A 16,260-nucleotide genomic window follows, 5' to 3' on the forward strand; every position below is an offset into this window, starting at 1 on the left:
CATTAAAGAATCAATACATGGTTGTTCTTTGTCAGCTTCTGACGAGTTATAAACCAATGGTTGTCTAGTCTATATCGATTTATACTAAAATCGACTTTGGAATTATATCGTATGGGAATAGAAGGCAGCAAGCAAATTAATTAAATAAATAAAATAGTAAAATAAAATTTTAATACATACCAAGGATATTAAGTTCAAGTGGTACTGAAGCTTCACCAAGTTCATTTTTCAATTTCAATTCATATTTTCCACTGTCAGCTCTAGCAGCATCCTCTAACTGTAATTCGACAATATTTCCCTTAACAACAGGTTTCAACTTAATTTCTTCATTCACAGGTTCTCCATTACACATAAGAACAACTTGTGGTACAGGGAAACCTGAATTTAAAAAAAGAAGGAGAATGAATAGTTGGTAAATTAGAAATAGTTTGTACTCTAAATAAAAATATTTATTGTTTATGCGCACAAAACAAAACGTACAATTTTCTATTAAAAAAATGTACAAATTCAATTTGAACCCTGACTTTAAAACTTTTTAATTTACCGTCAATGACAAATCAAGATCTTTTTCACTTTATATTTGTGTACGAATAGCATAATTAGTTTTGAAAAACGTTGATTTAACAGTAGTAATAGAGAATAATTATCCTTTGTTTATAAAATTTGACTTAAATTGTTGTATTGGACCGCTTTAAAACTGTTTGTTAAAGTCATTTAATCAGTGTTATAGAGTATTTAAACTCGTCAGATACCCTAAAAATGGATTTTTATAAAAGTTTGAGTCTGACAAACTTTAAAAGTTGAATGTATTACTTTAGAGTGACTGCATCATTAAACAATAAAGTTCCGTAGTTCAGCTGGTATGGATTTAGACTAGGTAAAATGGAAGATATTATTATTATCATTTTGTAACAGTTCGGACTATCACATCATTCAGTATCACATTTCGAAACATCATCACTTGAATATTCAATCCAAAAGTAATCTTTTTACAAATCTGGAATATCTTCAATAACTGATCACTAACTGGTGTCCATCGTCATGTTATTCGGCCTTTATCATATACGGTTATCATGTAAATTAATGTGTCTTTATATCTAACTGATAATCACTTATATTTCGTAAACTGGACTCAAGATTCGAAGTAGACAACTTGTAACAATACATTTAGGTTATCAAACAAATTAAATGAAGATGATCTAGCTCTTCTATCGCACACGCAACAACAAATGCAGGGGAAAACGACCAGTGTAGCAGCAGCCTCAGCAGCAGCAGGTCTAAACATACACAAATGGAATAGCAAGATTCTCCGATGCAACATAACATGCACCAATCAAACCACACTTGACGGAGAAGCTCTGGAAGATGTAAAAACCCTTACATATCTGGGCAGCATCATTAATGAACAGGGTGGATCTGATGCAGATGTGAAGGCGCAGATCGGAAAAGCAACAGCAGCATATTTACAAATGAAAAACATCTGGAACTCAAAACAACTGTCAACCAACACCAAGATCAGGACTTTCAATACAAATGTCAAGACAGTTCTACTGTATGGGGCGGAAACCTGGAGAACTACGAGAGCCATCATCCAGAAGATACAGGTGTTTATTAACAGTTGTTTACGCAAAATACTTCGGATCCGTTGACCAGACACTATCAGCAACAACCTATTGTAGGAGAGAACAAAACAGATCCCAACGGAGGAGGAAATTAGGAAGAAGCGCTGGAAGTAAATAGGACACACATTGAGAAAAGCCTCACAAGTCAAGCTCTCACTTGGAATCCTCAAGGTCAAATGAGGAGAGAAAGACCAAAGAACATATTACGCTGAGAAATCGAGACAGACATGAGAAGAATAAACAACAATTGAATAGGACTACAAAGGAAGGCCGAAGATAGAGTCGGTTGAAGAATACTGGTAGGTGGCCTATGCTCCATTGGGAATAACAGGCGTAAGTAAATTAATAAATTAAATGAATATACAGTAAAATTTAAAAGACAGTTATTTATCCTAACTGCAACTATTCAATATTTAATTAAGCCAACTGTTTTACTTTTTTTCCTAGAACAATTACATACAATTCTATTGAATGAACTATTGTACTATTCAGTTATATTAACCGTATATTATTATTTCATCTAAAGAAAAAGTAAATAAACAAATAGTAGTATTTTAAAAGAAACATGATGAATTTTGGGACATTTGGAACATATTTTCTAAATAAATATATAATCTAAATAATGAATTGAAAATCTAAAATTTTGAAATCATGGTTGGTACAAAAGCAAAGAAAAGGTGTACAAACACAATTATGTATATACATGATACACACCATATGAATAACACACCTATATTTCTGTGTATGTATATCATAAAATATTTTATTTTAATATTAAACTATTGAATAGTTTCTTATATTCAGTTTTATGAATACACTTCAAGAAAAAACAAACAAAAAAAGGAACAACAACGAACAAAAACAGCAAACAACAACAACAACCACACCATAAAAGGCAGTAAAGTACCAATCACTGTGTTAAGGAACTTGAAAATGATGACCTAAATTTAGTACATTTTTACTAAGTAGCTTCTTAAAAAGTGATAAAAGGGAGACAATTTCTAAATTTTCAATTGTTGTAAAAAAAAGGAAACAAAAATTAAGCATATTAGAACTTTTTAATTGTTTTATAACTTGCTTAGACCATATATACATTAAGTTGACAAAAGTATGGTGTGTGCAATTATTTTTTGTTATCGTATACATATTACAATTGTTCTATTCGTATTATCCTAATACATTAATATAACAACATACACTAATAAATGATCACTGTTGTTCATAGGATATGCTGAAACAAATCTAGAAAAAGTTAATCTTTCCTTAATATTTAATAGTGCAAAGTGATCAGGTTACAAAATAGTACTGTTTTCTGAAGATTTTCAAAGTGAGTAATTAAGGTGAACGTACTAAATCTGATCACTGACTATTAATGTCCAATGTTGGGATGTTTTTTACTAGGATGAAACGACTGCTGAGAACCCACACTGGCTCTCACTAGTTTTGATGCTGAGATTAATCTGTACAAAAGTCAGTTGTTAAGTTAAACTAATTTCCACGAAACTCTCAAATAAAAAAAGTGTTTGTATCTGCCTCTTCGGTGCATAACATTATTTAACGATTGATGGGATTATGTAGAATAAAGATGAATGATTGCTAGTAGGTTATTTAGGAAGTAAGGGATTTCTAAGAAAATCATTTGCTTGCCAGTGTGGTAATGTAATGATACATACTTTGTTTTGTAATAATTAAAATCTGTCATCTCATTGTAAACAATCTATAGGTTTGATGTGAATCGCGAACTTCACAAGAAGCGTAAAATGCTATTCACATTCATATTGGTTTTTCGTATTCAAGGAACAGATCAAGTGAGTTACACTTTTATCGTAATACATTTAAACCGATGAGGTGAAAAATATGGTTTATCATGTACTGTTATGTGTATTAACTGAATTGACTGTACTTATTCTATATTTTTGAAGATACTTATGAAGAAGAGAATGTTTAATTTGACTCAAAGGCAACCAAAATCGTTTTTCTACTTTGATTATTTTCAAGCATTTTCGTTTGCAAAATGAAGACAAATGAAATATTGAATGAGTAGAGAACTGATTAATAATTATTTTCGAAATTCCTCAAAGTAATTTTTATACAAAAAATTTCATTACTGAAATTAGTTGGTAGGGTGCTGTTCAGTAATGATCAGTATACGAATTGTATTGACACGTCATAATATTGCATCCAGTTACAAAGGTTATATTTTAAGAAGTGAAACTTACCCTTAAATGGAACTGCTGTCATAAAGTTAGCCCCTTTCTTTAGGGTGGCTTGAGCCTTGAAATTTGTAAGATCAACTGATGGAGGTTTTTCACATTCTTGTACCTAACAAAATTAAAAAAAATAAATCACAATATATTTCATAATAATTTAAATTTATTTTGATATATGTAAAACTTCTGTCAATTATAGGCAATTATTGCTGTATTTAAAGGAACCAAAAAATGGCAATGAAAAGTTTGACTGACAGATCAAAAATATTATATATTTGATTGATAATCAGTAGTAGTATAGTTTAGTGTACGAAAAGTTGTAAATATCTAAGAGAAATCCTAATGACTGGAATCGAAGTGAAAGATAGAAACTTGGCTGTCATTTGAATAGTTTGCTTGAAGCGTACACCAAAAGCATAGCAAGGTAGCTCTTCTTAATTATAAATGAACGAAAGAACAGAGATTGAAACTATGTTACTAGTTTTATGTCAGTAAATTGAATGAAATACTAGTTTAAAATTATTTCATAGAATTGGATCTGTGTTTTAGAGCTACATTCAATTGTACAAAACATTCATTTCATAGAAGTCATCCGTTAACATATTAGTTAATGGATACATATTTAGTGTTAGGCTAAATCATGTTTTCTAAGCTTATCGACTGTATCATGATGAATAATTCCATTCTAAATAAATTCTAACCGTTTCTCGATAACTATGCAACATGTAGGCTATTCAAATCTTATAATTCTGTTCTCTTATGAAAAGTCCGGATTAATTGAGATAACAAATAATTATAGATCCTCTGGTGGTATATTACTAATTTTACTTATATCGAGAGTGCATATAGGATAAATTGAAACATAAAACTAATTTTTTAAACAAATAAAACATAAACGAATATAAACCGATTTCATTTATGTTTATTATGCAAATTCTAATTGTAAACATTTTTCGTTTATCATTACATAGTATGAAACCTTCAGTGGTTAAGATCGTGAGTCAGTTGAAGCTAGACCACCATGGAAAACCTGGAAACACTGTTTAGTGCGAATACCGATTATTCGAGAGCCCTTTTTATTAATTCAGTTATATTGTTGTAACACTAAACAATGATTATGTGAAGCTAAATAAACAGTAAAGTCATCTCACATTACGTAACATTTTAGCTTGACTAAAATGCAAAAAAAAGAACGTTTCCGTAGCTTAAGAATAGCTCAGATCTCAATAAATCTGAAAGTTTTGTAGTTAAACATTAAAATAATGTCCTTTTTGACGAAATCATTTACTTAAGCTGTACATTCATACATATAGTTATATGGAAAATATAGGTCTATAGGAGGATAGAAACGATTGCATCATAATCAATCTATGATGCAATTTCTTATTTAATGACACTATGGGTTGTTTTATTTATTCAAAAATGTCTTTGATATAGAGCATTTCAAATGAAACTATTAATGTTTTTCTCTTATCAGTAAAGAAAACTATAAACTCATTCTTACCTCTAAAAGTCCTTTAGTTTCATGATTACCAATTTTACAACTATAATATCCTGTATCATCCATTTCCAAATATTGAAATATTAAGTATAAAGAACCTTCAATTTCTGTTGTTGAAATACGATCATTTAGTTCTATAGGTAAACCATCTTTAAACCAATAAACTGGATATTTTTTAGGATTAAATGCACGACATTCTAATTCTTTATGTTTTGTTTCAATACCTTTTGTATCGATAAGATTTTGTCTGAATTCAACATCAGCTAAAATTGATATTAAAACAATAATGTGTATTTAGCAGTCAGATTGTTTGAATAATAAATCACTTTTTTTCATAATAACCCACTTAATGTTAGTAGTTAACCATTAATTTATTTTTGAAGCACAAATCAAAGTGATTTTTGAATGTATTTGTATCCTAGTCAGTTAGCTACTCAACTATGAACTGATATACTCGACCTGTATTTTTAAGATAAGTGATCCTCATTTTGTGTTGGTTGTTTGAATCTGTCCATTGTTGTTTAGAACTGCAGCTGATCAATCTTTTATTGGCATATGTGCATCTTGGATTTCACTGTTAGCCACCATTCATCTTGGTTTATAAAAAACACAACGAATTACTACTGGAATTTAACTGAAACGTTCTTATTTAATCATCTGTTGAAGTCAACGAATAAAGTATAATCATTTCGAAAATTCACTTATAAATTATACTTTCACTGATATTATATATGATATGTTTACATATGAATAGAATTTTATTCTGACCAGAAATATTAGAAGTAGAATAAACGACAAACAGTACATTTTAAAGATAAGTTTTTTAACATGATAATGGAAACAGTCAACATTCAATAGAAAAATTCATTAAGAATTATCTATAATTAATTATGTTAATGATATGTCTTGTTTTTGAACGCTAGATCTGGCTTTTAAGCTCTGCTAGTAACCCCGAAACACGACGACGACAACTGTAGTCAAAAATACACTCATTTATATATTGATTGTACACCCATTTTGATTAATAATTAGGATTCAATCACATACTCAGTTATAACAAATCACTTACTGAGCATAGTTCATGTCAACCGAATACAAGAATATCGTATGTTATACAGAATAAAATGTCATATGGGAAAACAAAACGGAATACTACAGTGAGTAATCATCACATTGAATTAAAACGGAAATAATGTTGAATAAAAATCATAATGGGTAAATCGATCGGATTTTGATATTTTTTCCCATCATATCAGTTAACTCGATTAGTCTTATTTTATTCGAGAATAGTTTATTTCATAAAAACAAATTAACAGGAAGATGATATGACCTAGTCAGATAAGTCATTTACAAAGGTATATCAAGATGATACTAAACTAGTTTCATATTATTCTTCAGGCATTTGAATATTACACTTTATATTTTACTTACTTAATTACGCCTGTTACTCCTCGTGGAGGAGCATAGGCCACCCACCAGCACTCTCCATCCAACCTTATCCTGGGCAATCCTTTCCAGTTCTTTCCAGTTGTTATTCATCCTTTTCCTACCTGCTTCCATTCCCCATTGTAGTGTGTTCTTCGGCCTTCCACTTTTCTGCTTCTCTGAAAGATTCCAAGTAAGCGCTTGCTTCGTGATGAATTTTGACGATTTGCGTAGTGTATGTCTTATCCAATTCCATTGTCTTTTCCTAATTTCCTCTTCATCTGGAAGCTGGTTTGTTCTCTCCCACAGAAGGCTGTTGCTGATAGTATCTGGCTAATGGATGTTGAGTATCTTGCGTAGACAGCTATTTGTAAATACCCGTACAGTTTTGATGATGGTCGTAGTAGTTCTCCAAGCTTCAGCTCCGTACAGTAGAACTGTCTTAACATTTTTATTGAAAATTCTCACTTTGATATTGATCGACAGTTGTTTTGATTTGCATATGCTCTTCAACCGCAGGAATGAGGCCCTTGCTTTGCCAAGCCTCACCTTTACGTGTGCATCTGATCCTCCTTGTTCATCGATGACGCTTCCCAGGTATGTGAAAGATCCTATCTCACCCAGAGCTTCTCCATCAAGTGTGATTGGGTTGATGTTCTCCGTGCTGCATATGAGGATCTTACTTTTTCCTTTGTGTAAACCGAGGCCTACTTCTACAGAGGCTGCTGCTACACTAGTTGTCTTCATCTACATCTGTACGTGTGTCTGGGATAGAAGAGCTAGCTCATTTGTGAAGTCCAAATCGTCTAGCTGCATCCAACCAGTTCATTACATTTCGTGCTTCCCCTCAGATGTTGAGGTTATCTTCCCCATCTTCCTAAATTAATTAGTGCATTCTAATAGTTCAAATTATCTTGGCATTACCGGTGAATAAATGTTTTATATGATGATTCATTTTTACACAGAAAAAAACGAACATAAAACGATACATTAAGCAATAAATTCTTGTTTACGAACGAATTCAAGAATAGTAAGCAACTATAACATTAATAACAATAAGACATAAATTTAACCCTTAAAAAAAATCATAAACATACGTTTTACTGTGCAAGTAGCAGTAGTTGTCTTCTTGGCAACTTTACAAGTGTATTCTGCATCATCAGTCATGGTAATTTTCTTCACTTTTAAAATACGCTTCACTTTCTTTTCAGCTAGCATTTCATATTTATCATTGGCTGTAATAAGCTTGATTAAATAGTGGGTAATAAAAATAAGTAAATAATTTTAATATGATACAAAGTAGCAGATGAATTTATTAGTTTCGAAATGAAATAGAAATTGAAAGATAAAGTGTACAAAGTAGATTGCTACAAAACAATGGTAATGGTAATATGTTTTGAAAGAAAAAAGGTTTAATTCAATAACTAGGGAGTCGATAGACAGATAAAATATGAAAAAAATACCTATCAGAAATCACCAAGAGGATCTTAAAGTTTTCTGGAACCAGTGCCTTTCATAAACTAACACAATTCATTCCATTTTATGCAGAAGAAAAAAATACAACAGTGAAAGTAAGCAATGTAACCTAATCTACGAAATAATTTGTATTATCTACGATAAGTAATACGTTGAGTAAAGTGGATGCCTTCTTAACTTTCACATACATGAGCATAAACAGAACGTTTTGTCATACTGGTATCAGTACTTGTAGACAGTTACCAACATAACGTTGACTAGGGAAACACCAAAGTTAAATATTGAGGGAATTCAAAGGATGACACAGAATTTCTCGAGGCATAGGACGTACACTGGCTTGCAATGAATATACTTATTGAATTATATCCGACTTCTCAATTCATTTGACAAAGGTTGATTAGCAACCCTGTGACAGATCAATAAAATAGGATAATGAACCTGAATACAAAGTCGAATGAAGAAAATGATGACTTCAACGACAGCCAGTCACAAACAGGTTCGCTAGTCCATGATAATTTACAATCCATGGAATAACTAAGAAACTTATTTGTACATAAAGTAGGCTCTGAAAATTGTGTACAAAATGACACTGAAAGCTTCCTGATTAAACCATATGACTCAGAAAACTCAAGAATTCAAAATATTCAACTTTTTTCAGTTAACATATCAAGTAATATCACATTTCTTCTTGAACAAATATATTCGGCATTCATTTTCAACAATGACAATTATTTTTATGTATAGTATTTAGGCAAAAAAGCACAAGGGAAACATTTCCACATCATGAAAATTCATTTTTGCAAACGGCACTGTAAAAAAAGTAAGTTGTGCACTAAACAGATACGAAATTTCATTTACAGTTCTCGTTTAATATTGCTGAGAATTTAAAAGTTTCTAGACACTGGAGACTAAAATCCCTAGAAATAACAGATTCCTTAACTTCAATTTCTATATATTTTCATATCAGTTTACATAAATCAGTATACTACTGAATGGAAATATCAGCAGTAAGCATCCTTTTACTTAGTACAAGAAATAATACATGAAATTATGAAAACAATAGAGTTTACATAAGGTATAACTTAAACATTTGAAGTAATACTGTGATTATGTGCTACTGATTCCGACAGATATAAGTAATATGTATCGTCAATCAAAAGTGAAATGCTTGGAGGCAGAAGGTTAAGAAGATCAAAGCGAAGAGAATTAGGACAGAGAATGATCGTTGTAAAAATGAAGGGACAATCAAGTCTGAGACAATTGATTAACATTTTGTAAATGAATTATTTACTGTACGATTCTCGGATTTTAGTAAGTGATTCTGTAATTTTGTATTCACCTACATTTGGTTGTCCCCACTGATGTTCTCGTTCACTACAATATCTTTCGTATTTCAGGTTAGGACCGTAAAATGTCTTGTTATTACATCAGTGTTCATTAATGTGTTAAGTTTTCTAATAATATAATTATAAAACCTAGAAATCTTAAGATTATGTATCCAAAAACAAAACTTTAAACAATTTACTAAGTATGCAGAGTTACGATTATTTATCGTTTGAATATGCATTGAACACACTTCTGCATTCGTTACTAATAGTTAACAAATTTTGATTGAATTTTATCCCTCCATTTTAGAGTATAAAAAATAACTTTGTGTCAATTTTAAGGTCTTTAAACTATATAGTTTCCGATTTAAAGTGTTTAGCTGCTTGTTAATGTTATTTTTACCAGTATTTAACTTTTATCAAGATGTAGCATTGTACTAATGACAATTTGGAAAAAAATAGAAAGGTTTGTAGTTCATCTTGATTGAATAAATCTATGTGAAATGTAGAAATATTAACTTGCCTGACAATACAGGCAATTTTGAAATATTTTGTTATAGTTGAATTCATGAGTCAATTGAAGCGAGTTCATCATGGAAAACCTGGAAGCATTGGACGGCCGTTCCGTCCTATTATGGGGATCCTTAGCAGTGAGTATCCACGATTCCGCCTCATGAGATTTGAACCCAGAACCTATCACTCTCGTGCGCGAAAGCTTAACCTCTAGACCACTGAGCCTGGTATCTAATAGAATGATTTTATTAGAACAGTGGAAATTCTTATCGAAGCAAGTCAACGGTAAATATATGTCTATACTATGGTTAACTAATTTACAAATATTTATCTTCATAACAGATTGAATTCGTCATTGATGTCATTAGAAATCGAAGAGCAATATATAGCTGTTTCGTTATCACCAAATATCTACCTTCAAAGCACCCAAGACTTTTAAATAAGTACACAAATCTCTGTACTGTCCACTATTTAAATAAAGAATACTCATATAATTTAATTACTCATTCAATCCATCTTAAAATTTCAACTTATTAGTAAAATTTTTATTCATCATTCGGTATTTCCAAGAAAATACACAAATGTTTACTCCACATAAACGATGGAATTAGGGTGCATGCGTCTACCGCAAGATATATCAAAGTACTTCATTTTCACATCTTATATACACACAAAAATAAAATCTTCTTACACATTTACAATAGAATTTATTATAATGATTTAATTCATTGTAAATCATGTTATTAATGTTTCTTACTGCTAATGGTAATAATAAAAATAATGAAAAGGTCATCAACAACTTTAATATAATTCTTTATTCTCTTTCATAATTCTTTTAAATTTCGATTTTCCATTTTTCGTTTACTTAATTTCTTTTAATAACCTATCTGTATACCGTCAATTAATTCACCAGTTTTTTTTCGTAAACTATTCTTTCATTGTTTATGCGTGGTATGACGGAAACAGTTGTTAGAAACACATTGAATGGATAGATAGGGTAGGGTAGGTTAGGTAGGTAAGTGAATGAAACGAATGTATGAATTAAAAACAATGAGGCCTATTTTATCTTTACACAGAATAAAATCATAATTTCACTTAAATAAAATGAGAAAAATACAAGAATACAGAACAAAAAATACATTTCACTTTAAACATGTTTTATTATAGTAGAATAAGTAACCATAGATGAATACAAAATGTATAGATTAATTATTATGACTGTAATTAATGTGATTAAGCAAATGTAATATTCTGATTCCACTTTTCAGCTGTTGTTAATTATTATTATTATTATTAAAACAAGATATTCAAAACAATTGTACTGTATACTTCAAAGGTACAACATCTAGACATTTACAATGTTATTAAACTGATATATTCATAAGCATGTTTAACTAAATTCTACAGTAAGGAGTTGGTATGTAAAGTTTAAAGTTTTATCAAGTTTGTTTTATTATGGTTAGTTACATTCAGAAAGGCCGATACAATCAATAATTTCATATGCTGATTATTGGTTTTTAAAAAAAAGAATATCCCGGTTCTAAACAACTAATACGTTTTAAAGGACTACTATTTGAACGAAGAATATTCTTTTCGATAAGTCCTCTTCAGGTTCTACAGTTATATATCCAAATTAATAATCCGAAAAATGGTCAGGTTAAGGACAAAGTACATCGTTTAAAGCATGTGAATTTAGGATTGTGATAAACAAAATACAATAAAATTGTTAATGTTGATATGACTCATGTAGAATGTTAACTTGAATCTGCGTATATGGTAAGTGAAATTTTAAGACCCACGATCAGAATAAATATGGGTCAACATTAACAATTTTATTGTATTTTGTTTATCACAATCCTAAATTCCCATGCTTTAAACGGTGTACTTTGCCCTTAACCTGGCCATTTTTCAGATTATTAATAATTTGGATATATAATTGTAGAATCTGAAGAGAATTTATTGAAAAGAATATTCTTCGTTCAAATACTAGTCTTTTAATATGACGAGGATCTTTAAACGATTAATACTTTATAATATATTATTAAATAAGAGTGTGATATATTTCACAGATGATTCATGTGTAGTGATCATCTTACTGACTTTACTGTAGACAACTTCAAATAAATATTTTCCTTGAACAAATTGTCGTAGCAATGCGGTGTGCACTACTTATTTGGACAGACATAAAATTATGTAACAGGAATTGAGAATAGAATGTTTACTAGCAGAAGAGGGAAATAAAGAGAAAAGGAAGGAAATTGAATAGCAATCAGAATAACAACAGGGTTAGAAGAATGGCGAAGTATGCGAAAAACAACTTAAGGGAGATATGTAAATGATGTATTTAATGTATGATTTTCATATTTTACAAAGATACTGTTTGGTTATGCATAAAACAATTAACTGGTTTACTGTACATGAGATTTCGTTCACCACAGCACCAGTTTATTGGATATGTTTCATCCTATTTAAAGAATGTATTTGTTCGATAAAGGCGATATGAAGTCATATATTGTTTTTATGTTGTTTAAAATTAACACCGAGTGCTGCATTGAAATATTCACAAATAGGTTTTACATCCGATGCAAATAATCTTCTGTATACAGTCACTTTTTGTTTTACTGATAGCACAGTGTTGTTTATCCCATCTTAATTACTTTAAACGATATGAAAGTGACCTGAGCATTTTTAAAGCATTCCTACAGTAAGATTGATTTCTTTGAAAATGAACAAACTTGTTTTGGTGTTTATAGTTATTTAGAATAGTAAAATAAGTAGCTTGTACTAACTAATGCTATTTTAATGATAATGTAGTGTACAAGGCTAATTTCATTTTACACTTCACGAAGTGTTCTTACATTAGAGATTGACAAAAATATTCATAAATATCAGATGCATACAGAAAATAAGTATGGACTTTGAAAGTAAAATTAATTTCTGTTGCGAAATTTTTCGTATGGATGTTTTATACAATTCATTCTCAAGTGATTTACGTAGGATACCCGTTGTATAAAATGTACGGCATCTATAGGATATAGATCAATACACACTTGTACTTATACATTCAGTTAAATTTCATCTAGCATAAGTTTCCTACCAAAGAATACAAACAGTGAATTCTACACCAAAGTAACAACGAACTATTACTAAATTAAATAGTTTTTTTTTCTACTCATTAATGTTTTCTTTTTAACAGGATCTAAAGTTAACCAATGGATCGATGAGATAAGATATGAATACAGTGAGTGATCAAAGGAAGACTAGACAGTTATGGAACTTTATTTTGAATGTGTTTCAGTGTTTTGCTAGTTGATGTCAGTTATTAATAAATATTGTATTAAAAATTCATTATTGAAATATGTGAAAAGTTATTTGAAGTGTTGTCATGGTTTGTCTGTTTGCATTTTAGCTCTCATAAATTGATAGTTTTCAGTGTTTCCAGTTTTCTTTTTAGTACAAATCTCGATTTTCTAATTACTCATCACTTTAATCAATTGAAAAAATACCTGTTACACTTACCTCTCCATTTTTATACCAAGTAACTTCAGCATCTCGATCGGACACTTCACATTCAAATGTTACCACTTCATCATTTTCTAAAGCTTGTTGAGGTTTAAGTTCTCGCGTAAAAGACCAGTCAGGATCTTCAACTGCAATATCCATATATGTTTCATCCCCTTCTACAATACAACAGTATTCACCTTCTTGTTCAGGTCTGGCTCGTACAATACGAAGAATACAACGATTTTCACGACGTTTAATTTCAATTTTACCAGCAACATACTAGAATACATAAAATTAAATTAAACATTTGTATTCATTTTTATTAAAGATATTTCTTATAGTTCTTTATGATTTTAATTGAAGATAATAAACTTCGTTTAAACAAAATTTTGGGACTATATTTTCAGTCTAATATATTGAAAGTAACTACTGAAGATAATTGATCTACAATAAGCTGAAATAATCATCTTATATCATGAAAACAATTTTAAACTATTTCAAGGCTTAATATCAAGGATGGACCCTTAAAGGATTGATATTTTTTCTTAGATTGACAATATATCATATATTTATATTAGAATAGAAATATCCATTAAGTAAACAGATAAATTGTAGAATTTAATAATCAAACATCTGATTTATTTATTTACATTTCTGTCACAAAACAGTCAAAATATTGTAATAAAAGCTTACGGTGAGACTACAATTTATGGACAACCTTTGAGCGAATCTAGACTGACCATGAGAGTGTCCACCTAATAACTAGGACCAAATGAGGGTTATAAACCTGTGTATGGAATTAGAATTATGATTTACAGTTGATGATTAAGGTTAAGAATTAGATCTAGGGTTTTCATCACGAACTGACATCAGCTATAATGCCAAAACTTTATTTATCCAAATGGATGAATGAATTTTGCGCCAAAATCCGAGACCTGTTATCTTATATCTGATTGGTTTGTCCATAAATTATACTCTCGCCAAATTTACTAAAAGTAAATGATAGACATCATCAGTGTTATTAATAAGAAGTATATTAGCTTATGCTGTGATGCTAAATTTTTGTACTAAAGTCAAAAATACCCTAATTTAGATTAAATTATATAGTTTAACGGGAACACATTTTTGATAATTCACTTGGTATTGTTTGGCTTGTGTCTTCCGATTGAGGTTTAAGACTGCGATTGACCTCAATGGGAAGATACAAGCCAAACAGTACCAAGTGAATCTAAATTCACCGCACTGCACAAGCAAGTGGCTATCAGGACTCAGTAGCTGAGTGGATAACGCAATGGCGTTTGAAACGAATGGTACTGGGTTCGTGTCCCAGAGTGAACATCAACTCTGAGATGCCGATCCATCCAGCTGGTGAGTCCCAACTAGGACGAAACGCGCGTCCTGGATTCCACTGCTACCCGCTATCCATCATTGCTTACAAAAGTTTGTTTGATAATATTCGAAATCTTTATTATTTCATGTAAGTGTTAGTAGTAAAGAAAGTTTATATAAGAACTTTCGTCTAAATTTGAACAAATAGTTTCACAGTATTTGAGCACCGAGGTAATGTAAGACATTAAGGAGAAAGAATATATTTGTAAAATCTCAGCGAATAAAATTGAAGTAAACCCAACATTCCACTCAAAATTCTGGTCCAAGCAATGAAATATAAATAACACATCAAAATTATTGATTATTATTTGATTATAATCAGAGAGGGGTTTTGTGGATATTATAGTAATTTAATAGTTGAATTCATGAGTGGATTGGTTGAAGTTAGACATTAACAACGTTGGATATCTGCTCAGTGGTCTTGAGGTTAAACGTTCACGTGCGAGGCCGATAAATCCTGGGTTCGAATCTCGCGAGGGGGTTCGTGGATGTGTACTGACGAGGAGTCCCATATTAGGACGTAACGACCGTCCAATGCTTCCAGGTTTTCCATGGTGATAAAGCTTCAACTGATTCATGAATCCAACTTTTAAATTATTTGATTATTCAAAAATATATAGGAATATAAGTAAACTAATATCTTGTTCGGTATAGACAAATAGTATTTTGATAATATCATTCAATAGTTATTGAAATAAATCTAACACAAGGGTAAAGTATTATAATATACTAACTAATGTGAAGAAAAATTACAGAGAAATCTGACTTTACTGAAGTGTTGATATATCCTGGTTCATACAGACCGTTATTTGTTGAATATAATAATAATAATAGCAATAGTAATAATACCAAAATAGAAAAAATTTTTACATATCTGTCTGTAAAAATATATTGATTATAAATTCTTACTTCAACTTTTTCACCTTTATGATACCATGCAACAGTTGCTCTTGGATCGGACACAGAACATTCAACCGTTAAATCTTTACCTCGAACAACTTCAGCTGTTTTAGGCAATTTTTGATTGAAATGATATGTATGCTTTTTTTCTTCAACTTGTATTGTACAAGTTGTTGAAATATCATTACATTTACAAGTATATTTGCCTACATCTTCCATAGCAATCTTTTTGATTTCTAAAGCGAATTCATTACCTTCTCTAAAAGTAGAAAATCATTATATATTTAATTAAATTGAAAGTTAATGCATATAAACAATACGTTTTATACTTTACTGAACAAATAAAAGGTGTTAATTTCAGACATATCAATAATTCAGTTGAATCAAATCAGTTT

General features: G+C 30.4%; 1 protein-coding gene across 2 annotated transcripts in view; it reads right to left on the bottom strand.

The window, feature by feature from the left end:
* Nucleotides 1–16,260, bottom strand: part of UNC22_1 (Twitchin) — a 197,641-nt gene that overhangs the window by 136,144 nt on the left and 45,237 nt on the right. The window contains exons 13-18 of one of the 2 annotated variants that reach the window (XM_051213168.1): nucleotides 15,875–16,124; nucleotides 13,592–13,855; nucleotides 7,856–8,003; nucleotides 5,337–5,596; nucleotides 3,842–3,944; nucleotides 181–378 (exon numbers count right to left, since the gene is read on the bottom strand). In XM_051213168.1, the coding sequence (XP_051069120.1) occupies nucleotides 181–378; nucleotides 3,842–3,944; nucleotides 5,337–5,596; nucleotides 7,856–8,003; nucleotides 13,592–13,855; nucleotides 15,875–16,124 (1,223 nt within the window). Of the gene's footprint in view, nucleotides 1–180; nucleotides 379–3,841; nucleotides 3,945–5,336; nucleotides 7,636–7,855; nucleotides 8,004–13,591; nucleotides 13,856–15,874; nucleotides 16,125–16,260 lie in introns of both variants that reach the window. The other variant, XM_051213169.1, reaches the window with a different exon arrangement.

This window comes from Schistosoma haematobium, chromosome 3, assembly GCF_000699445.3.
Source record: "Schistosoma haematobium chromosome 3, whole genome shotgun sequence".
Classification (NCBI taxonomy): Eukaryota; Metazoa; Platyhelminthes; class Trematoda; order Strigeidida; family Schistosomatidae; genus Schistosoma; species Schistosoma haematobium.